General features: G+C 38.9%; 1 protein-coding gene across 1 annotated transcript in view; it reads right to left on the reverse strand.

Moving 5' to 3' along the window:
* FAM83B (family with sequence similarity 83 member B) overlaps positions 1 to 25,289 on the reverse strand; it is a 150,197-nt gene that overhangs the window by 74,404 nt on the left and 50,504 nt on the right. Inside the window, exon 2 of the mRNA XM_073589140.1 lies at positions 19,655 to 20,132. Coding sequence (XP_073445241.1) covers positions 19,655 to 20,110 — 456 coding nt within the window. The 5' untranslated portion in view covers positions 20,111 to 20,132. The remainder of the gene's footprint in view (positions 1 to 19,654; positions 20,133 to 25,289) is intronic.

Genomic DNA, 25,289 nt, shown 5'->3' on the forward strand with positions numbered 1-25,289 from the left:
TTACATTGGCTGCCCATTCATTATAGGATCCAATTCAAAGTACTTGTTCTCACCCACAAAACTCTCCACAGTGCAGCACCCCTCATTTCTGTCCATCACCTAATCGACAGCTGCACTCTGCAAACAACTTTCGACTAACCTCTGCACTAATCCATACCTCCCACTCCCGACTCCAAGACTTCTCCCGTGCTGCTCCTATCCTCTGGAATGCTCTACCCCAAGAAATCAGGACTATCCACAATTTGCATAGTTTCAGGCGCTCCCTCAAAACACATTTGTTCAGGGCGGCCTCTCACTTTCACTAATCAAAGTCATTCTATGTGTAAGTGTACGTGTGTAGCCCATTCACTATCTCCATCCATCCATCCCTCACTCCCTCAAGATGGCTGGACCTTCATTGTAAATACACCATTGTAAATACACACCTGTACTTTGTATCTCCCTCACCTCATTGTAGATTGTAAGCTCTCACGAGCAGGGTCGTCTTATTTTGCTTTAATTATTGTATTGTTAACGTTGTTACTCATGACTTGTGTTTTGAAACTGTAAAGCGCTGCGGAATATGTTGGCGCTATATAAATAAAGATTATTATTATTATTATTATTATTATATGGAGTGGGCGTGCCTGATACACACACACACATATACATTCATTTTTATATACAATATATAGAAGATTAAATACAATTAAAATATGCAGAATCATCATGTTACCATAAATCAATGCTTTGTACCAGCGATCTAATTGGAAAAAAGTGAAAGTCCCATTAAAGTACTAAGTAAAAAAAAATGATAAAAAGTAAAAAAAAATTGTAAACAAATTACAAGATAATAATAATAAAAAATGTTATACCCATAAATACGTATTTTTCTGTAAAAAAAAAAATTAAAAAGAGATAAAATCATCCCAATCTCTAAAACTTTCACATTAGTTAACCCCTACAGTGAATGCAGTAAAATGTGTCCAATTATGTTTTTATTACATATCTCTGGATAAAAGTGGAATAAAACAGAATTAAAAAGACGAATACAAAGAAAAATGGGATTGCTGAAAACGTCATCTTGTCTGGCAAAAAACAAGCTGTCACACAGCTCCATCAGTGGAAAAAGGAAAAGTTACAGCTCTCAGAATATAGCAATGCAAAACCAACATTTTTTCCATAAAATGTTTTTATTTTGCAGAAGTGACAAAACCTAAATAAATTATAAAAATGTGATATTGCTGTAATCGTACTGACCTGAAGAATAGAATAAAACTGCCTTATCACTTTTACCACATGGTGAATGGCCTAAAAAAAAAACAATCTCTGAGATGCTGGTTTTTGTTCATTCTGCCTCCCAAAAATCAAAATAGAAAGTGATCAAAAAAGTTATGTTCCAGAAAATAGTATCAATATAAATGTCGACTTGTCTTGCAAAAAAAACAGCCCTGATATGACTCTGTCAGCAGAAAACTTGGTTTAGTAAAAAAAGTGTCTTTTAGTGAGTGACAACAGCCAAATCATAAAAAATGCTATAAATCTGATAGGCTCAGCACATGTTTATCCTGCGCTCTATGCTGAGCGCTTAGACCAAGATTTCCATGTAAATTTCTGAAATATGTGATTCAGATAGAACCCCTGGCAGAAGATTTCCTAAAATGAGGGAGATGGAGGCACTATGGACACTGCCAGGCCTATTGCCGTCTTTTTGGCATGTATAAAAGCGTGGTCAGCCACAGTTTTTTGCATCTCTTGAAAGTTGGATACTGCGGAATAGAAGCTACATAGAATCTAGAGTAACTCTGCTGCCTCATTAGGGAATGGATCCCAAGAGGTTTTATCCAAATCACTTATCTTGTAAATGTACAGTAGATGGAAACCCAATGTAAGTACTCAGCATCAAGCACAATATAAATGTGATCCAAACTGTTCTGTACTCTAAAATGCCAGCAAGAAAAGCTTTTACTCAAACCACAAAAAACAAATCCTCACTTCCGTTCATCATCTATTAGCAGAAATATAAGGGGTGATCACATCACTGATAGCAAAAATACTCTGGAAAATTGATATGGCTCCTACCAAAAGAAATGAAGCAAAATCTGTGCTGCCAAATCCAAATGCCCCCCTTCTCCTGAGCCCCACGGTGTTACTAATTGGCAGTTAGTGTTCACATGTTAGGCATTACTATAGTGAGGAGAGCCCACTTAATTTACAGAGTGCATGTATCCAAAAGCCTGAGCTGGACATAATGTGCTGGTCACTACAAGGTACAGGCACTACAACATACTTGGCACTACAATGGAATATTTGCATTTTCACTTAGCAGCATCCAATGCTAGCAAAATCGTTACTACACCTGTAAATAATTTCCCATAGGGGTATAACTTCCACATTGGGGTCAATTTATGGGGGATCCTGCTCTTTTAGAAAGTATATGCAGTTAGCAAACTATTCTATGAAAATTTGTTTTTCAAGAGTCAAATAGCATTCCTTCCCTCCCGAGTCTCACTGTGTGGCCAAACAGTACTGTACAGCCACATATGAGGCATTGCTACATTAAAAAAAGTAACACATTATGTGATCATTTGTACCTATTTACCATTGTGAAAATGTAGAATCTGGGGCTAAAACAAAATTGTAGTTTTAAAAATGTAATTTTTTTATCTTGACTGATAAAGAAATTATATGTTTTTGAAACATACTTGCTGTTAATATGCTCTCTGCACCATAGATGACTTCATCAAGAGGTGTAGTTTGTAAAATGGGGTCACCTATGTGGGGTCCTGCTGTTCTGATACCTGACAGTCTCTGCATAAGTGACATGGCTATCACAAATTATTCCAGCAAAATTTGTACTACAACATGGCGCTCCTTTCCTTCTGAGCTTCTGAGCTGTGTCACTCATAAAATGACACTAGTCAGATTTTAAAAAATGAGGCCTGGTCATTAACCTTCAAAGTGTCTCTGCCATAAGGCATTAAAGCAGAAGTAACATGCTCACACTTTGGGCAGCTTCCAAACGTGAAAGGATAAAGCAAAAATGCTGTTGGTGGTGCAGCCTGAAAAGCATTGAAAAGACACTTATGAAGATCCTTTACTAAAATGTCCGCCAGAGTTTTCATGATGTTTTTTCAAGTAGGTTAACTCGGCGGTTCTGCCAGCATCTTAAAGGGAAGCTGTCACTCCATTTTAGCCCTATCAGCTGCTGGCACCGCCATCAGGGGCTTATCTACAGCATTCTGTAATGCTGTAGATAAGCCCCCATTGTAACCTGAAAGAGAAGAAAAACAATTTAGATCATACTCACCAGGAGGGCGGGGGCAGATGCGGTGGGTGTTGCGGTCCGGTCGGGTGCCTCCCATCTTCATATGATGCTGTCCTCTTTCTTACTTCTGCCGCGGCTCCTGCACAGGCGTACTTTATGTGCCCTGTTGAGGGCAGAGTAAAGTACTGCAGTGCGCAGGTGCAGGGAAAGGTCAGAGAGGTCCGGCGCCTGTGCACTGCAGTACTTTACTCTGCCCTCAACAGGGCAGATAAAGTACACCTGCACAGGAGCCGCGGCAGAAGTAAGAATGAGGAATGCTTCGTATGAAGATGGGAGGTGCCAGACCGGACCGCAACACCCATCGGACCAGACCGGACGCCGGTGTGAGTATAATCTAACTCGTTTTTCTTGTCTTTCAGGTTACATTGGGGGCTTATCTACAGCATTACAGAATGCTGCAGATAAGCCAATGATGGCGGTGGCTGCAGATTATAGGCCAAAAATGGGGTGGCAGATTCCATTTAAAGAAGACCTACCATGATGTTTTTTTAATTATTTCTATGGATATGTGCATGTAATGTAGTGTGAGTATATTAATATACTCACATACAGCTGCTTTCTCTAGGATGTGGACCCATTCTGCTCCTCTTAATAGAGCCATCACCACTCTACAGACTCCTTTGGGTCATAGTGTGTTCTAAGTGACCTGGAAGAGTCTTTTACAATATGAGCCTATAGAGTGTCAGAATGAGGCTTCACAGCATAGGCTTTCAATGGAAAAGAGAGTTCCAGCTCATGCATAGAGCATTGATTGAGCCGGCTAGTCTCAATTCCAATGAAAAAGGAGAAGAGCAGGGCTGAACACTGGAGAGAGCAGTGGTAAGTGAGCATATTAATACTCATACTACATAACTAAAATATTCATGGTAGTTCTTCTTTACGGACAGCATGTGAATATACCCTAAGAGAAACAGAACTTCTCACTATATATAAACTTTTATGAAGAGTGTCAATGCTGAGTTTGCTGAATTTCATTTATTCTCTACATCACAAACATAAGAATAATTAATGCAAATATTTTTCATAATGCTCTTAAGATTTGTAGAAAAAAATGGAAAAAAATGTAATAACGCTGAGAATGAATGGATTTGAGAAGTGGACACGTGTATACAGTATTTCAAAATAATTACTCGCGTCTAAAATTATCTTACGTCACTTACAGTTCTATTCTATTTCTCAAAAAAAATGCAGACGCAACATTCCTGAGACACTTCTAATGGTTAATTAAAATGTTGTGGAGAATAATTATTGGTTTATCTTTTAATTTGCTTGTGTAGTTAATGAATCACCCATGAGTTTGCAGAGTGCAATAATATAACATTCATTATTAGTTTTCTCAGATCCTCAGTGTTTAGTCATCAAACCTGTTCAACACAGTTTGAGAACAGAATAATATATAGATTGCTATATGCATCTACTCATTTTCTTTCTGAATAAATTATGTATTACAGCAATAAAAAAATATCACATTGCACCCATGTGCTTGAACCTGAGTCTATAAAATACAAATGCATTGCACATATTTTTTCAGAAACTGCCATTCTTGCCTATATAACAGGCATTACAGCTTTAATACGTATTCTACTTATCTAGTTTACAGAACATATCCTGTAAAATAGAAAAAAAACCTTTTATCCACATACAGATTGTAGGTAAAAGGAATTCCGTAGTAATATCTAATAGAATTCTGATTCCCTCGTTCTGATTTGGTCTGTGTGTTGTCCTTGGTTTGATTTTGCAAAACGATCTCCTCTCTATGTACTCAAAGTTCTAATTGACAAAAAATAAAGACTTATTTTTTAATCAGTAAAATATTTTTTTTTATTATGGGAGGTATTAAAAAAACATTGTACATATCCATAATGTGCCGTTTTACAATTTTGTTTTAGCAAAGACAGCTATTTAGTCAACAGATCATGTTCATTGCTATGAGACAAACTGCTGCCTAAGAACACTACTTTTCCGTCATTAAAAACCTACTACAAACAATACTAGTGCAAACATTTTACACAGTACTAAGACAACACAACACAATGCTGTGGATGATCTATATTTCCTATAAAAGGGCTTGCTCAACCAGTCTACATGCAAGCACAGCTGTCAAGTCAAACAGTTTTCTAAGGAGTCAGCCAATTTTCAGAGTCCCTTACCTTTTTACCTGTTCCAAGGTTTACCTGGTCTGAGTAAATGGGGGGACACATTTTTTTGTAAATAATCTTTTTTTTTGTTATTCCCTGTGCCAGATTTGCAGCGGTAAAGTGCAAGGATAAGGTGATAGCTCTGGACAGCCAATAGTTCATCTCCTTCCCCTTTCATCTTTGCTGACTCTTCCTCCTATTCTCTCCCTATAAGAAGGCGGCAACACCTCAGTGAATATGCTATTTGCAGGCAGGCGGCAAAACAGGCATCCCTTGTACTCTAATAGTTTAGCCTGAGCCATTACCAAAGTCATAGGGTTTGTTCCCTTGATGTAACCTCAGACTCATCAAGAGTCTTGGAGAAGGATGACAGGTTAGGAATGTTTCCTCAAGTCCAAACAGTTCTCAAAGTATGTGTATTAGACCAGGGGTCCTATGACCAAGTGATGAGGATGTTTGATAGCATAGGTGGAGATGTATACCTGAAAATGGATGACAGGCTGAACTAAAATTGGACCTAATAATTCAAATATAGTTAGAGCATTGTGTATATGTCTGATCCAATGTATCTAAGCCTAACCCTGACCATAAGATACAGTATTTAGGCCTATTATTGTGATACTATCTACATGGCTTCAGTATCTAAACCTATCATACAGGAAAGATATATATTTTTGTACCGTGTTAGCTCTTTGAAGTTACCTTTTAATACAAGTAATTTAGTGTCCATCATGCTATGACCAGAGATACCAGGCCCCGACGCACAGTCTCGAAAGCTTGCATTGTGTTACCATCTTTTCAGTTAGCCATTAAAAGGTATCAACCACTGAGGACTCTCAATTCTAAATATTCTTAAACCCATCATAATAACTTCTTAGCCACTATATTTAAGCATAAGTGGCATGTGATTGGTCATCCCACTCTGGTGTCAAAGTTTTTAAAATACTACTATTGTATCTTGTAGTACTATTTCTGCCCATTTATATAAGTACTAAGTGTTACTCTGTGACATCTCTGTAAAAATAGAGTGAATTGCCATTGATTTGTTGCAGAGGGATAATAAAAATACACAAAAAGTCATTCCTCCCTTAAGCTCCTCATTTCCTTTTTTCTTATTTTGTCTCGTATTGAAAACTGAGGTGAAAAATACCTGAAATATTCTACTTTATGTGTGAGCCAGGAGAACTGTTATGTTCTCTTTTTTAAATTCTCACCATAATGGATCTGGATGTGATACAGCTGGATGCAGGATAAGACTCCTTACTCTTGTTCTGTCTCCTATAGGGTACATACACGATATAACCAAAAAAATGGATACCAAGCATCCATAAATCACTCACACAAAAAAATAAAATCAATAAAGTTTGTTAAACATAGGTTAAAAACCATATATCACAATAATAAAGGACATATGCAGGAGGTTAACAACAAAGAGGATATGTCATGTATAGAAAGCTGCAGTGGTGGTAAGTCAAAAGATAATATAAGGCAATGGTGTCACATCAGACCAAAAAATGCAGGTCATTCAAAAACAATATAATTGCCAGTGAATAATACAAGAAAGTAGTGTAGACTGTAGGTGGCGCTAGTAACTGTAGAAAAAAGAGGGGAACACTTGCTGCAAATTAGGAACACACACCACCAATGTGATCAATAAAATATAAATAAATAAATAATTAAAATTTGCGCTTAATAATGAACCCCTTTAGCTTGTCGTGAACTAAAAAATACACACAAATGAATTGGATTGCTCCAAGTTAGGTAGTTATTACCTTAAAGTGTTATCTGAATGGATGTCTGGACTCCGGAGGACCAGTAAAGAGCGCTGTATATCTTGATGTGAAGTCAGATTGAATGTGGCTCATCTCACGCCATAGCTTCACATCGTGCACATGGCACGCCGGCGCGCCGCTGAAAGAAGAGAGGGTGTAGTGTCTGTCACCAGCCGGGACAGCACTCCTGAAGAGCCGTGGTATTAACCCACATTTATCTGGCAAATATCATTCAATCTGACTTCACATCAAGATATACAGCGCTCTTTACTGGTCCTCCTGAGTCCAGACATCCACTCAGATTACACCTTAAGGTAATAACTACCTAACTTGGAGCAATCCAATTCATTTGTATGTATTTTTTAGTTCACTACAAGCTAAAGGGGTTCATTATTAAGCACAAATTTTATTTATTTATTAATTCAAGAAAGTATCTCTGGTGTATTGCAAGGATACATGAATGAATCAATTGGGTCATACAGGTGACAATATTAAGTGCTCAGTGCATACCCATAACATCAAATGCCAGGTCACAGACACCGCTGCAAACACCCCGATGCACATTTCGGCCATGTGCTTTCTCAAGGCGAATGTGTCAAATATCCCCTCCTGTCATCCTTATATACATAGTTACTCATGTATGGGCCAGTAACTGCAACGCATGCAAGACCGACCCCATATCTCAGGTGTATCCATTCTGGCACTCATCTCCAACGAGTGTCAGAGAAGAAAATTTATCCATGATGTCATCAACAAGCACCGTTTGTGGGAAAAGGCCTTCATCGATGCAGGAATTATGGGTTGAGTGAACATTCACATACCGGCGACATCTTATTGAAGTCCTACGGATATCGCCATGTTTCCTTGTCCCATTGAAGACATAAGACAAGGTGTCCAAATATTATAAAATAAACAGGTGAGATCATTGCATTGTGGATATTCTCATAATATAACAATTGTATCAAAAAAGCATATTGGTGAGTATATATTATGTAATCATCAAAAAAAATGTTGATTAAACTATGTATACGAGGAATGAGAGGAAAAGGAAAACCCTTGTGCCAAAAAGGATATGATGAGATCCTATAATACAATGGTCAAAAATAAAAAGAGAGGGCATAATACCACTATTACACCATACCATAAGGGATATATTATGATGAGTGGAAAAAAATATGTAAAAAATCCCAAAAAAGAAAATATAGAATCAGATAACAACACTATCAATCGCTCACATATGAACAAGGTGGAAAACTATGTGAAAATGACATATCCTCTTTATTGTTAACCTCACGCATATGTCAATTATTTTTGTGATATATGGTTTTAACCTATGTTCAATAAACTTTATTGATTTTATTTTTTGTATTAGTGGTTTATGGATACTTGGTATCCAACTTTAGGTTATATATGATTTAACCCACTACAAATACATATATTTGTGTCAATGGAGAGACGAGTACAGACGTGTCTCCAGCCAGATTAATTACTTTTTTATGCTTTTTGAATATTTGCCTGTAGGGGACACTGCTGAACTCCACCTCTCCCCTCAATCTAAATTAAAAACATTTGAAAAGAAAGATATTCCTCTTTGTCCTCTGAACATTTTCTACACATCTGAGTCAAGAATGTGCAGAAAGTGACAAACACAGCAAACAAGTATATTTTTTCTTTAATTTTATTAGTACTTTTGTAGTGTTATTGGTCTTATAAAATAACTTATCACTTGATTCCTGCTGCCTGGCCCCAAACCATGGATAGCATGAATCCAGTGACTATAGACAGATACTTGACTAGTCCAGCACCACTCACGGAGAGATTTTCTCTGCTACGCTCTAGATGATTGAAAGATTACTTTTTTTTAATGTCTGAGGGCTCATTCAGGTGTTACTTTTCTTTACGTATGAGAATAATGGCTCTGGGTTAAGCAATTAATGTTTTTAGAGTTTCACTAAAGTGTCTACTCAGTTTCATCGGAGTTTGGTCCAAGTTTCATTCATTTTTCTTGGATGAAAAATAAGAAAAGAGTTTTTCTAAAATATTGTTTAGATATACAAGCCGCATTCAGCTTTAATTCAAATTTTAGTACAGCACGATTCATGATACTGGATCATTTTTAGATGTGTATCAAGTCTTTTATACCCAGATTCAATTTGTACTTTAATTCAGAAAAAAATCAATGGAATGAGTGCTAGCTAAATATCAAGACTTTCAAATTAGCCTTATTTTCAAAATAAAAAGTCAGTACATCTGACAAGAGACATATATTATCACTTTCCATGTGGCCTGACAGTTCACATAGAGACAAAAGGGGAGACCTCCATTTTTTTCAATATAAGATGAATGAAGAAACACGGAAACTTCATACAATTTTTGCCATTTAAAGATTTAGCAGCCTACACTTAACAGCTTTGAGAATGAGGATAATCGTGCTTTCATTTGTAAACTTAGCTACATCTTTACCAAAAGTACATGCTAGGTTTGTCAAAGACTTCATATGACTATATAAGATAAAAAATTGGGAACATTTACTAATGTATATAAAATATTTTTACAGTTGTGGATAGGATAGAGGTTAGAGGTACTATATATATCAAATGTAAAAAATATTTTTGGCCTTAGAATATTACTACCATTAATATTTTTAATGTATGTATCATTTTATGTATTCTTAATTAATGCAACCATGAGAATTGCCCTTTCTTCTACTTACTGGAGCAAAGTATTAATACTAAAAACACAAGAGGATTTGGAAATAAGGTTATTTTTCTATCCAAATTAATTTAGAAAAGTGTTAAAAATAACCGTCATGTCCAATCTCTCACAAGCAGCTACATAACCAATTCCTAGTGTTATCCCCCACTTGTGGCTTGCCCTACTTATCCATATAATTTACCCTATGTCTCCCCTGAGAGCAGTTGCCCAGTATGTTGTCTATGAAGACAGGGAATAATTAATGTATTCCCCTATATTGTTAACTAGAGAGGCATGAAGACAGTTGTGAAGCAATACAACATATATGTGAGGAAACAATTGAGTTATGGGAACTGTAGTACTTTACATTGAGAATTCAGCCTTCAGCAAGGCCTGGCAACATGAAAACAACAGTTCAGCACCGAACTTGGCAAGATGGTGAAAGTCTAAAATACAATATGTTTTCCTCAGGTGGGAATTCAAACATTAAAACAAAAAAATTACAATCAAAAGACAACTTTTTTTCATGTGCTATTAAAGTGACTAAAGGCAAAATCACACTAATATGGAAGAATTTGCAAAGAGATTCTGTAATGATCATATAAATAGTTTTAAAAACAAAACTTTTAATATTGTCTCTCTCTATCTATACTGTATATATGCATATATTTTTTCACATATTCAAAATTTTTAATATTATTTTCTATTTTTTACTTGCTGGGCATGAGGTGTCTAAAGCCTGCTTTGTGATGCATAGTTGTCTGTAAGTGAAAAAGCAGACAGGCAAACTATTAGATTTAGTAGTAGTGGTTAGCTCTGTTGCTTTGCAGCACTTGGATCAAATCACAAAATCTGCGACTGCGAGGAGTTTGTATGTTGTTTTTAGCGTGGTCATTTTTTCTGGGTACTTTGGTTTCCTCCCACATTCAAAACGCATACTCGTAAGAAATTTAGGTTGTGAGCCCTGAAGAGGTCAGTGATGATGATGTCTGTAAAGCGCTGTGAAATTTATGGTGCTATACAAGTAAGCAAAACAATAAAAAAATAAATAGGCCTCTGTGAGACATAAGAGCCATAGTCAGACCTCCAGCTGCAAATGACACAGATAAATGACCCTGCTATCATTCGATGAAGGGAAATTTGTAAATGGGAGCACCTTTCTTTGTTCAGACTCCTAGGATACTGCGCTATTGACAGTGATATATATGGTCTTATCAAGCTGTTTGTGTATACCCACCCACTTACTCCGTCATGCTTTTCCTACTTGCAATGGTGAGTGAACTACATGAGGCTAAGGGTACCGTTACACTTAGCGATGCACCAGCGATCCCGACAACGATATGGATCGCTGGTGCATCGCTAAGTGGTCGCTAGTGAGCTGCCACACAGGCAGATCTCACCAGCGACATAGCAGGGGTCGGGGGTCGTTACTTACCTGTCAGACGCGGCAATCCTGACGTCCTCCTGCCCGCGTCCACGCGCCGCTCGTCGGCGCCACAGGAAGCCCAGCAGGAGGCGCCTGATGAGAAATGGTCCAGGAGATTCTCGCGTAACCAGCGATGAGCAGCGGGGGAGCCGATCGGAGGTAAGTATCAGACATAGCGATATCGCTAGCAATATCGCTGCTACGTCACAAAATCGGTGACATTACAGCGATATTACTAGCGATATCGCTATGCGTAACGGGCCCCTAAGTATTGAACTTATTGCACCAGCCACATGGGCAAATTGTGGACATGACTGGCTCTGTGTCAGCTCCATGTGCCCATCAGGTATAAGAGATGTCTGCTATTACATACTCTTGGTCCTCAGAACAGACTTGTGCATGCTGTGATTTTCTCTATACATTCTTTAGGTCTTTGTGGAAAATCTCCTATTTTTACAAGCACATAAGTTATAATTGTCTGTGTGCTATGCCTGTATGGTCTGTTGAGCGCATGCACAGCATACAAACCCAAAATATGTTTGTGTGAATATATGAATGTAACCTTCGAGAAGGATTTCCTAAGCATCAATTTCCATAAGGAAATCAGAAAATCCCAATTCAGGTCCTGTTGAAAATGATCATTTTCTATTAGGCTGGGAGCACATGGTCAGTAATTGGCAGCGCTTTAGGCGCAGCACACGTCTGCTGTGTCCAAAGCGCTGCCGGCTATTGAACGGAGGTGGTTATGCATATGTTCATTGAACTGTGCAGAATCACCGCGTCCAATACATTGCATGGGTGAGATTTATCTTGCGGAGACTCATGTATCCGGAAGATAAATTGACATGCGCCGGTCTGGAAAGACGCGCGGAATGTCCGTCTCCGCGTGTGATCCGCAGGTGTCGGAGCACGCAGAGTGGACATAGGATTTCTTGAAATCCCATCCACTATGCTGAAACATCTGGCATTTGCTGGGTGGACGCTGTTGATGTACGCAGCATCCAACCGGCAGCGTTTACTGACCTTGGGAACATACCATTAGGATGTGAAAAAGCTGCCCCCCTGTGACAGGAAGCTGTTATACAGAAATATTTTCCTTTTAATTAAGTAGATGAATTTTTAAAGGTTGTAAATAATTTTCATACAAAAGGGCAGACATAGGAAAGATGACAAAATTGATCTACATAGAGTTGTAGACATTTATAAGGGAACGCTAACTGAGAGGGAGACGATTTCCATTTAATTAAGTAGAAGAACATTTGTAGGCTGTTAATTTCACACTGAAGGTCAATCTTAGTTATGGTACAATTATAATAGATACCATATAGCTTGTAGATTGAATAAGCCAGAGGGTTAGGAAGATCTTTCCTAACTGTAAAACACTCTCAGAATACTATTATATTATTTAGAGGAGAGGAATAGAACTACAAACAAAAGACAAATATAAAGATTTCCCTATAGTTTTCTGTAGCTGTAAAAAGTCTTCAGAGAATAATAAAAATTGATCTCTTCTAATAAGATGAATGTCTTCAAGCGTACATTACCACACCCATTAATACATCATTTAATAAATAAAGCACGTAAAACACATTACGCTAAACAAAGTAAAACAGTAAAACCAAACACTATTCATAAGTAGTATCCAGAGATAAGCTAATTGACTCAATGAAAATCAAATTTGTGTAGAAACGTAATTCTATGCATTCCAAAAGAGAAGGCTCACATGCCGTGAGGTCAGGATTCCCCATAATGACTTGCAACTATCACATAAAACGGCATACCATAGGTAATCAGAAGGGACTGTAATAGTCTGTATAAAAGCAAAAGCAGGAAATGCAGCAGCTATTATGGGGTGAATTTTCATATAAAGAGGATGTCATAGCTAAAAACTTAGCTATAGAAATAGACAGAGAAAACCATAAAACACTGAAGAAACTGTGCAGTGTGTGTCTGATGGAACAGCAATGAAGAATAGTGAGTGGGAAATATAATATAATAGAAAACTAGTAAACATGATTCTCATGACAACGCCAGGCTATAGCGCACTTTCTATTCCCTGTGAATCAAATTGGATTTAAAAATGAACAGGTCTGCTCATATTCAAATCGGAGAACAAAAGAGTATAAAGTGCCAATAGTAAAAGATATATTCATTTTATTAAATATCAAAAATAGACAAAGCGGCGTTCCAGCCAGCGAAACACGCATCGGGGTCCACATCCTGTTGGTGGTCACCACCATATGATTGATTCTTCCCTGGTAAGCCATCTTTTATATGTTATTATATATTATACGCTGAAATTGACCTACATGTTTAGTAGTTTACATGGTTAGGAGCTTATTTGGTATGGCTGCCAAGGAGTTTATTATGATCCACTGGCACTTTATCTTTATCAGTGTAGGGAGGTGACCCTTATCTATTGGTGTATTTTCCTGATGTCCTCATTTATTGTAATTATAGTGCTTTGAAGAAAGCACTATCATGTAATCTGAACGCTGCTAACTTCTTCTTATTATTATTCAGTTGATTTCTGCAATTAATGCGGCCCGAACCGCTACACGCACAGACAACATTGAGGCGTCGTTTCAAAGCCAGCGTCCACGAGTAGTGTGATAAGTATTTTTCGTGTCGATCGGATTTGTAGTTTTTGCGCAATTTGGGCTTGAAAATTTTTTTCCCGTCATTGGAAGGCATTGTCTCAATGCATTTCAATGGGAAAATTTTGCCATAGCGAAAACATGGGGCAGTTGTGAGGAGGCAGTTAAGCTCATTGATATGCGCAGGCACATCCAGTTACTATGCCAACGCCTGCGAACTTTACATGACCCCAGCAGGACAGAGTTTCTGACAGATAATATCAGCTCTTAAAGCAAAACCCAAAGCACAAATGCAAATCTAGCATCATCACATGACGCTTGTCCCTGAGAGAGAATGTGCGCTCAAGTGGATTTAGAAGCCCAGTGCGCCAAACTGGCTCTTAAAGGGCCGACGCGCCAAAGTGATTCTTAAAGGGCGGTGCTACAAAATGAGTCTTAAAGGGCCGGCGTGACAAATCAAAAGCTGAGTAACCCCAGGCTCCAAATTGGAGGCTGATTGACCCTGGCTGATTGGGGCCCCGCCCACCAAATTGGACCCAGAGTGGCCCCACCCACCAAATTGGACCCAGAGTGCCCCGCCCACCAAATCGGACCCTGAGGGGCCCCACCCACCAAATCAGACAATGAGGGGCCCCGCCCACCAGATCGGACCCAGAGTGGCCCCGCCCACCAAATCGGACCCTGAGGGTCCCCGCCCACCAAATCAACCCAGAGTGGCCCCGCCCACCAAATCGGACCCAGAGTGGCCCCACCCACCAAATCAGACCCAGAGTGGTCCCACCCACCAAATCAGACCCTGAGGGGACCTGCCCACCAAATCGGACCCAGAGTGGCCCCGCCCACCAAATCGGACCTTGAGGGGCCCTGTCCACCAAATCAGACCCAGAGTGGCCCCACCCACCAAATCAGACCCTAAGGGGCCCCACCCACAAAATTGGACCCTGTGGGGCCCCAGTCACAAAATCGGACCCTGAGGGATCCCATCCACCAATTCAAGCCCTGAGGAGCCCAGGCCACCGAATCGGATCCTGAGGGGCCCCACCCACCAAATCAGACCCTGAGAGGCCCCACAGGCCAAAGTTGCCCCTGAGAGGCACCCACAGTTAAAATGAATCCTGAGCTGAAAGTCTTGCAGGGGAAGCAGGCAAGTCTCTCTTAAAGGGGCAGCCCGGGCACCATTTCAAAGCACTATCTGTACTTCCTTCAGGAAATACATGTCTAGTTCTTCTTATAATTCTGTTGCTTTCCGCATTTAATGCGGCCCAAACCACTACACGCACAGACTCAGTTGTGGCATCGTTTCGAAGCCAACGTCCATAAGTGGTGTGCTAAGTATTTTTAGTGTCGATCGGATTTGTAGTTTTTGTGCAATTTGCATTTGAAAATTTTTTTTCCCGCCATTGGAATGCATTGTCTCAATGCATTTCAATGGTAAAATTTTGCCATAGGAATACATGGGGCAGTCGTGAGGTGATTCAAATTTGAGGGCCAGTTGCGGCAGTTAAGCTCATTGATATGCGCAGGCAGACCCAGTTACCATGCCAATGCCTAGGAACATTATATGACCCCACCAGGGCACAGTTTCTGCCAGAAAATATCAGCTCTTAACGCGAAACCCAAAGCACAAATGCAAATCTAGCTTCATCACATCACGCATGCCCCTGAGAGAGAATGTGCTCCAAAGTGGATTTAGAAGCCCAGTGCGCCAAACTGGCTCTTAAAGGGCCAACGCACCAAAGTGATTCTTAAAGGGACGGCGCACCAAAATGAGTCTTAAAGGACCGGCGTGCCAAATCGAAAGCTGAGTGACCCCAGGCTCCAAATCGGAGGCTGAATGACCCCGGCCTTCAAATCGGAGGCTGATCGATCCTGGCCTACAAATCGGAGGCTGAGCCACCCTGGCCTCCAAATCGGAGGCTGAGCCACCCCGGCCTCCAAATCGGAGACTGATCGACCCCGGCCTCCAAATTGGACCTAGAGGGGCCCCACCCACCAAACTGGACCAAGAGGGGCTCCGCCCACAAAATCAGACCCTAAGGGGCCCCATCCACAAAATCGGACCCTGAGGGGCCCCAACCACAAAATCAGACCTTGAGGGATCCCGTCCACCAAACAAGCCCTGAGGAGCCCAGGCCACCGAATCAGATCCTGAGGGGTCCCACCCACTAAATCAGACCCTGAGGGGCCCCACAGGCCAAAGTGGCCCCTGAAAGGCACCCACAGTTAAAACGGATCCTGAGTTGAAAGTCTTGCAGGGGCAGCAGGCAAGTCTCTCTTAAAGGGGCAGCCCAGGCACCATTTCAAAGCACTATCTGTACTTCCTTCAGGAAATACACATCTAGGATTGTTACTATTGTTACCTTTGTCTATTTTTGATCTTTAATAAAAATCAATATATATTTTACTATTGGCGCTTTATACTCTTTTGTACTCCGATTTGATTACGTAGTATAGAGTTAGTGCAGTCTTCGGGGGGTGTTTGGCAACCACTGGTGCATCACCCTCTATTTATATCATGAAAGTGGATGAGTTTTTATTTAGGTCTGCTCATATGTAGTAGTAATCATTTGGTTTTATAGCAAAATGGGAACCAGAGATCAACAATTAGCCTTAATTATGTAAGCATTTAATCCTATGGATAGGCCATTAATATTTTTGATCCAAACTATGCCTCACATCAGATTTTCCATCTATAACACAATGTAAGCCTTTAAAATTAATTTACTGCTTTTAGTCCTTTCAAATAATTCAAGGACTAACACAGATTACACATATCACCTGGAGGGCTTCTTTATAACATGGAATTCACTTTAGGCTACCACAGTTTTGCTTAGAACAACTTTAGCCTAAAGGACCTTAGCTGAAAATCACACATAGCTCAGAAGTAAAGTCACACGGGATGTGTCATAAGTATTTTGACAAACTGTAGAGATTTATTAGGCAAGATCATAATTGAAAATGTGATTGTCAGCTACAGGCAATATTGCCACAAAGTCCTAAGGCAAGTATCATTAGTCAATGAGTATTTGAGTTTTTTGGGCAGGACCAGCTGAGTTTTTTTATATTCATGCTGAGATTGTGGTTTTTCCGCAATAAAAATTATTGATTTGCATGTTAGTCCAACAAACAAAGCAATCAACATCACAGGACATTTTGTTCATTGTCCTTCTTCATGCAAATTGAAACTTGATGGTCGTTTATTTACAATTGTCTCCTTCTAGCACAGATTATTCATTGCAAAAATGAGTATAGACCATGAGAGTTTATTGCTTAGATTTTTATAGCAGTGAATAACATCCATAGTGTTTACTAAGTATTTTTTTCATTTCTTAGTTAATCTGGATATACTGCAGTTTTTCAACATAAAGCATTTTCTAAGGCCCCCATACATATTTGACTAAAGTCAGCTAAACACACTGAGAGTAAGGACCTCTTATGTTCACCTCCCCCAGGATAATTTCAGGCAAAGTGAAGGTTATGGCCTGTTGGATTTCCAAAGGTCTACCCTTTTCTTCTGCTGGAGAAAAGCAAAGAAGAGATTGGCAATGGCTCTCTGGCAGAACAAAGCCAAGGATTTCTGTGCATGGAATAATTAGGAGAGACCCCACATATACCTCATCTGCATTGCATAGGAGTCTTTACTCCACTAGTGTCCACACAAAGGCTTCTTTAATCATGCAAGAAAACTGTTTTCTTGATTGAAATGCACAGCAAAAGAGTCCAGTTTATTCCGTGAGAAGATATTTAAAGATGTATATGTTCTTCAAGTGACATTTACAGCTGGCTGGCTTACAATGCGCACAATTGGTCAAAGGTCACGATAAACTGGCTACACTTTCAATCTTAACCCTTAAATTGAACATGTTCAAAATTTTCACCCCAAAAAGACTGTTTCAGTAGCGAGAAGTCACCTCTTAAAATGTACATTGGTTCATGACAATACATTTCTATCCTCTCAACCTCATACAGTATTCCATACCAAGCACCACTTTCCTCTGGCTGACTGATAGCTCATTTTCTCTGAATTAAAGGCCCCATTACACATAGCGGTGTTCCAGCGATCCCACCAACAATCCGACATGAATGGGATCGCTGGGACAACGTTAGGCTGATCGCTGGTGAGCTGTCACATAGACAGCCCCTCCAGCGATCAGGACCAGCGAGCAAGCATGTCTCCAATGTAAACAGCGGTTATCCAAGAGCCGTGTGGCTCTTGGATACCCGCTGTTTACATTGGAAACCAGCGTCACTGATCGCTGGTCTCTCGCTGCCACACACAGCGATGCGCACTGGCCAGCAGGAGACCAATGATCAAAAAATGGCCCAGGACGATGGAGCACGATCAGCGATATCCGGCAGGGGGGCTGGTAGCTGATCCCCATCACACACAGCGATGTCACTGGCGAGATCGCTGTGGCATCACAAAATCAGCGATCTCGCTGGCGATATCGCTGTGTGTGACGGGGCCTTAGGGCTTCTGACCTATCAATAAGCAAATAGGATGTTGCTAGGCTGACAAGCTAGAAGTGCATGATTATTCCCTAATAAACTTCTTGATACAGATTCATAACACAATTTCTCGCGCCGAAGCATCATTTTGGAGTTATAGAGTTTATTTTAAAGAGCTACACAATCATTTTAATGATCTGGGAATGGTAAACATTTCTTATGGCTTTTCTTGAAATATCCCTCCAAAAGGGACAAACCTATATTCCTCAAAAGTTTAACTCCGCTAAAAGAAATTTTTGGAAACTAACTTTTAGTATAATTCTCATATACAGTAATGGCAAAATCCATTTACCCAATATACAGCCAATAATTAATTTAATATTTGAGCTGCATAAGTGGATAAAGACTCTTTCATAGGCTTTTCTTAAATTTTCTCTCTCTTCCCCCTCCCTATCTCTAATCCTGAGACTATTCATGTGAGGGGTTGCTTTTCATCTAAGTGATGGAACGCACTCACAATTTTGCATAAGAACAGTACCATGAATAAAGAAAGCTGTCTAGACATCCTACAAGAGAAAATCAAATTCTTCCAATGATTCAAGAGCAATTTGGTGATGAACAATGCAATTTCCAACATGATAGAGCATATTGACATTTTGGGTTAATGGCCAGGATACTCCACACATCTCAATTCCATTGAGAACCTGTAGTCAATTCTTAAAAAAAAGTATGCAGACAATCAAAAATGCAGAAATTGTGATAAACTCTGATTAGGTAAGAATGGGTTGTTACAAGCTGATATTCCACATGCCAGGGCAAATGACAGAAGCCTTGAAAATTAAGGTTCAGCACTGCAAATATTAAGTCTTTGAATAGACTTGAAGTATTTGCTAATAGAAGAATAAAGAGATATGAAATGCTAATATTTGTACTTCAGTAACCATAGAAATATCCAACTAAAAGATCTAAAAATATTGAAGCTGAACATTTTCTGGAAATACAACATTTCTGTCAGTCTCGAAACTTTTGACTAAAGCTGTATGCTCAATTTCATTTATTGATAAACTTAGGATATAATAATGGAAAGCTTTTTAAATGGATTTTGACATGGATCCACATTAAAAGTCACAAAAAAAATGCTACTATGTCAACTGATGCAAACTTTGAAATGGATCAGCTTTGAAATTCAAATAAAAAAACTCCACGTGACCATACCACTAGATGAATGAGACATTTAGTGAAATGAAGTTACATAAATAAGATTATCTTACCTTTCTAGCTTCTTTGATACTCTTTCTTATCATTTCTTTGATTGTGAGTAAGTGTCCTCTTGGTGGATGAAAATAAAGGTTTATGTCTGTCGTTGCTATTTGTCCTGGTACCACATATGGCCAGCCAAGGTCAAGATTTGGTGCCTCTACATCAGACTCTACAGGCCAATAAGTGCCAGAAGATGAATTATCATCTGTTGATTCTCCTGGTGTGTTGTCTGTATTTTCCACTGGTTTCTGGATATGAGTTGTGATATAATTGAGTTCATCTTCTGCAAGGAATTCGGTAGCTCGTTCCTTAACAAGAAACTCTTGATATGAAGCGGTACCACCATCAATTAGAGCATCAATTGCCACCCGGTACCATTCTTTATAGTGAGGCTCTATAAAGTTTTCATTTCTGCCTTCATCATGTAAAGATGAAAGTAATGATAGTGATTCCACTAGTGCAGACATTTTGAAAAAGTAGGTCAAAAACCTGAAAAAGCACATAAAAATATATTAATTTATTTACATTTTTGTTGACATAGTAGTTGATGATATAAGATTTATCAAAACTGTCTTTGTTGCCGATATCTATAAATCACAGTGAAGATATTTCCAGTTACAAGAGGAATTAAACCCCTTTACATGTCATACCATACATGTACATCACTGCAGAAACTCGCCCACCTCTTCCCATGACAGCAGTGATCAGCTCTAGTGATAATGGTTGCTGTTTAACTATTTGAATGCTGCTGTCAACCCGAAGAGCAACAATAAAATAGTGCAATCGACAGTGGCAACGCTCTTTAGAACCCCATAGACTCCCTGCAACACCATCACATATGGCTAGGTTGCTATAGTAGCTAAGGGCCTGCTGAACACCATTTTGGTATTCCCCTGAAGTGCAGCTATGGACTGTACTTGAAAAGAGTTTGCAATTTATAATATATATTGCAATAGAGTTGTATTGCAATGAATAGTACAAGCAATCAAATAATCTGAGGCTAATGTCACTAAAGGTAGGGGTACTAAAGAATTAAGTTGAAAAAATGCATATTTCAAAAATTTATAGAAAAATAAAAAAGTATAACAGTTTAAATTACCCTCTTTTTCTAGTTTTAACATAAAGAAAAAATAATAAACTGTTTGTATCATTGGTATCACTATGTCTCTAAAAGTTTGGTATACCAAAATAAAAAATGGCTTAAAACAAATGTTGAGCTCCAAAACAAACCAAGAAAAATCAAAACACCAGATTTTTTATTTTTCAGTCACTACAGTTCTCCAAAATCATAAAAAATGATCTATAAGTCACATTTATCCCAAAATTATATCAGTGAAAATGTCAGGTTAGCACGTAAAAAAAGTCCTCACGCATCTCCTTCGATGGAAAAATATATAAGTCTCAGAAAGCTGCAACGCAACCAAAATATAAAAGAAAAATACATAGATTTAAAAAATATACACTTTTGGTATCGCCATAAATGTACTGACCTGGGGCATCATCTTGTTAGGTCAATTTTACTGCAAAAAAAAAACAAACCCTGGCAATAGCAGAACTGCAGATTGTTTACAATCTAACCTCACATGGAATAATTTTTTATGTACTTTTTATCACATGATAAGCTAAAATTAATGGTGTCATTCAAAACTAGAGCTTGTCAGGCAGAAAAAAAAAAACAAAAAGCAAGCCCTCAAATGGTTATATCAATGAAAAATGAAAAAGTTACGGTTCTTAGAAGAAGAGGAGGAAAAATCGAAAGCGGAAAAACGAAAAATCAGGGTTAAGAAATGAAAGCTCTGCCTTGAATCGCAGCAACTGACAAATATATTTATCTCTTTAGACAGTTTCAATGTTAAAGCAGCCCAGTATGTCTAACGTTTAGCCAGTGGGAAATTCAAGGCCGCTGTTTAATTAACAAGAAATTTGTTCAAACAAACTGATTGCTTCCTACTCAAAGGCTTGTGGTTAAGTGCCATAAACAGTAGGCAGTCTGTATGTAGAGCATGTCAATATTAATAGCAATTATACTGTACATGGATTGAATATATTTAAAATATAGGACAATATATTTGAAGTGCAATATTCATAATTTATGAAAATAAATATATGTATGAATTAAGTATATGTTTACATATACATATTATATATACTGTATATCTAATATATAAAGCTCAAAGTGTGTATGTATGTATGTGTGTATGTATGTGTGTATGTATGTGTGTATGTCCGGGATAGGCATCCGCACCGTCGCAGCTACAGCCACAAAATTTGGCACAGTCACACCTCTGGACCCCGAGAGCATCCTAAGCTATGTTGTGAGGTGAAATTTTAACCCTGTGTGTTCCAATTCACCAAACAATTTTGCCCCTATCTACATACTGGCAAGCCCCACCCCTCATGATGTCATAATGCCCCTATTTGCATTCTGGGGAAACAGTGTGTGCATATCAAGCCCCGCCCCTCACTATGATGTCATAATGGTTGCCATGGCGACGCTGATGTCATCATAGGTTGCAAGCCCTGTCGCCACTCATTATGATGTCATAATGGTTGACTATGGGATGGAGGATGTGTGATGGGTATATGGGCACTGGACTATGGGATGGAGGATATGTATGATGGGTATATGGGCACGGGACTATGGGTTGGCGGATATGTATGATGGGTATATGGGAACGGGACTATGTGATGGAGGATATGTATGATGGGTATATGGGCATGGGACTATGAGATGAAGGATGTGTGATGGGTATATGAGCACTCGACTATGGGATGGCGAATATGTATGATGGGTATATAGGCACGGGACTATGAGATGGAGGATGTGTGATGGGTATATGGGCACTGGACTGTGGGATGGAGGATATGTATGACAGGTATATGGGCACGGGACTATGGGATGGCGAATATGTATGATGGGTATAGGTGCACGGGACTATGGGATGGAGGATATGTATTATGGGTATATGGGCATGGGACTATGAGATGAAGGATGTATGATGGGTATATGGACACTCGACTATGGGATGGAGGATATGCATTATGGGTATATGGGCATGGGACTATGAGATGAAGAATATGTATGATGGGTATATGGGCATGGGACTATGGGATGGAGGATATGTATGATGGGTATATTGGCACGGGCCTATGGGAAGGTGGATATGTATGATGGGTATATGGGCATGGGACTATGGGATGGAGGATAATTATAATTTGTTATAACTAACCACAGTTAGTTACTATGCCCGGGCAGCGCCGGGCTCTTCAGCTAGTATATATATATAGTGAAATAATATATGTATGATATACAGTATGTATGAAATAATATATGAAATTTCTAAAGGTCTATAATGATTACTTTTATGTTTGCTAATGTATAGACTTTTCGTCTGTTGATCACACCCTGTGTTTTATGACCTTTTTATCACTAAAATCAATGCTAACAGCTGCAGTATGCTCAGTCTACCTGAATGTATCAATAATTATGGCACCAGATGGTAGGTGCAGAAACACAGTTACTATGTTTTTATAACAATTGGTTGACAACAGTAACTGAAGGCTGATAAGTCATATAGTAAAACGATTTAATATCTAAGCTTTATGATTCTACAAGGTTTTGCATAAAGAGACAAGAACCAAAATAAGGGCACTACAGGCATTATAAGGTTAGACATTCAGTAACAAAAGTGTCCTTGACTGGGAAGTTCTGAGAATTACCTATTATGACGCACTGGAGAACATAATTATTAAGAATATCATCAAACACAGTATTAAGGGGGATGTCTGAAGTCCAAAATAATTTGAATTTTAAATTCCTATCTATTTAGGGCCATAATCTAAACTATTTTCTAACATACTTTAATTAAAAACTATCTATCCTTCCCTAACTAGACTGTTTTTTCTTTTTTTTGTCACTTCCTTTTTAAAGACGCTTTGTTAGACAACTCAATGCGTGCTGGATTACTCAAATGAAGCATCATCAGGGGGCAGAAGCTGCGGTCACTTCCACAATCCCTGTCCCCTCCCTGAATGAAGCGTCATCAGTGACGCTCACTTCAGGAGTTGTGCACTGTGCAATGTGCACCATGATAGTGCGCTCTTTTGCCACCTCCACAAATTGAGTCACTTTTATCTGCATGCTGAGTATTTTGACAATGTACTCTGTTGCCAGCTCATTACTCCTGATTTGAGCCGGCAACAGAGAGCATGCGCTGTCATTGTGCACATTGCACAAGCACAAGCATGCAGGGACTAGTCCAGCTCCTGAAATGAGCATCACTGATGATGCTTCGTCTCTGGGAAGGGGCAGGGACTGCAGCAGTAACTGCAGCCTATACCCCCTAATCAGTCTTTGCTTGAGTATCTCAGCTTTCGCAGGAATTCTTAAATGAAGCATTATCAAAAAGTGAAAAAAAATGAAAAGAAAAGCATTTAAATAGTGCAGTTAGGGAAGGATAGTTTTTTTAAATCCAAGTATATTAGAAAATAGTTTTGATTGTGGAACTAAATAGATAGGGATTTATAATTATTTTGGGTTGCGAACCACCCTTTTAAGCATTTATTAACTATATAAACTTCAGATATATTCACTGTTTTAATTGAATTCCAAGATTTCTCTCTGATATCTGCTATGGAGTATCACCATTGTTCCTAGTGATTGGCTTTTGTATCATATGTCTAGCACAATATGAATTCTCTGCAGCCTAGTAAAAAAGTATTAGTAAAAATAATAAGACTGTTTTACTCATTAGAAGGTTATATATGAAGTCCAATATATTATATAATAACAATATATATAACAAATTAAGAGACCATGCAACCAACATCATAACTGTTTACTATGAGAAAGGATATTATATAAGTTATAACTATCTAGCAGTGTAGTGGACATCCTCTGACCTTCAGAACTTTAGTCATTTATCATAGCAGATGTTCTACTAGTTATTGAAATCATTGTGATGGACTATTGGACCAGACAGGCAGGATAGGTTTTGGCAGTTGCCAAAAATAGATTCTGACATGCTTTGAACAGCTTGAGATTCTCTATAGGATTAATATTGGGGTATTGTGAGACTAGAGAAGCAGGGAAAACTTGGTATCTTGTGCCAAGAACTAATTTATGACTTTGAAACCTTTATGTCATGAAGCATTGACCTTTGCCATAAGGTAAACAGCTGCAGTGAAGAAATGAACCTGGTTAACTACAATGCTTAGATAATGCCTATCATTCAAACAGCAATTCTCAGGTACCAGAGAACCCAGGGTATGCCAAGAAAACATTCCCCATCCCATTAGTTCACTGCCACCCATCTGAACTGCGGTCATTTTCAAAGAAAGCTTGACTGATTCATGCCACTTGTCTCAAATTATGAACCTACCATCAACATGGTGCAACATAAATCTTGATCAATTTGACCATGCAATGTTTTTCACTTTTTAGTGATCCAATTTTGTTCTCTTCTGCACTCTTTCCCACAGACAGCAGTGGCACTCAAACTAGTTGTTGGCTGCTAAAGCTTATCTGTCCGACTGAACGAGTGCTTGTACGTTCGGACATGTTATTTGAAGCTTCAGTTGAGCATACAGCTGACATTTGGTTGACTGAGCACTGTCTGGTCATCAGAACAATTCTTGGCATCCTCC

Source organism: Dendrobates tinctorius, unplaced genomic scaffold, assembly GCF_039654945.1.
Source record: "Dendrobates tinctorius isolate UK_male_01 unplaced genomic scaffold, ASM3965494v1 ptg000107l, whole genome shotgun sequence".
Taxonomy (NCBI): Eukaryota; Metazoa; Chordata; class Amphibia; order Anura; family Dendrobatidae; genus Dendrobates; species Dendrobates tinctorius.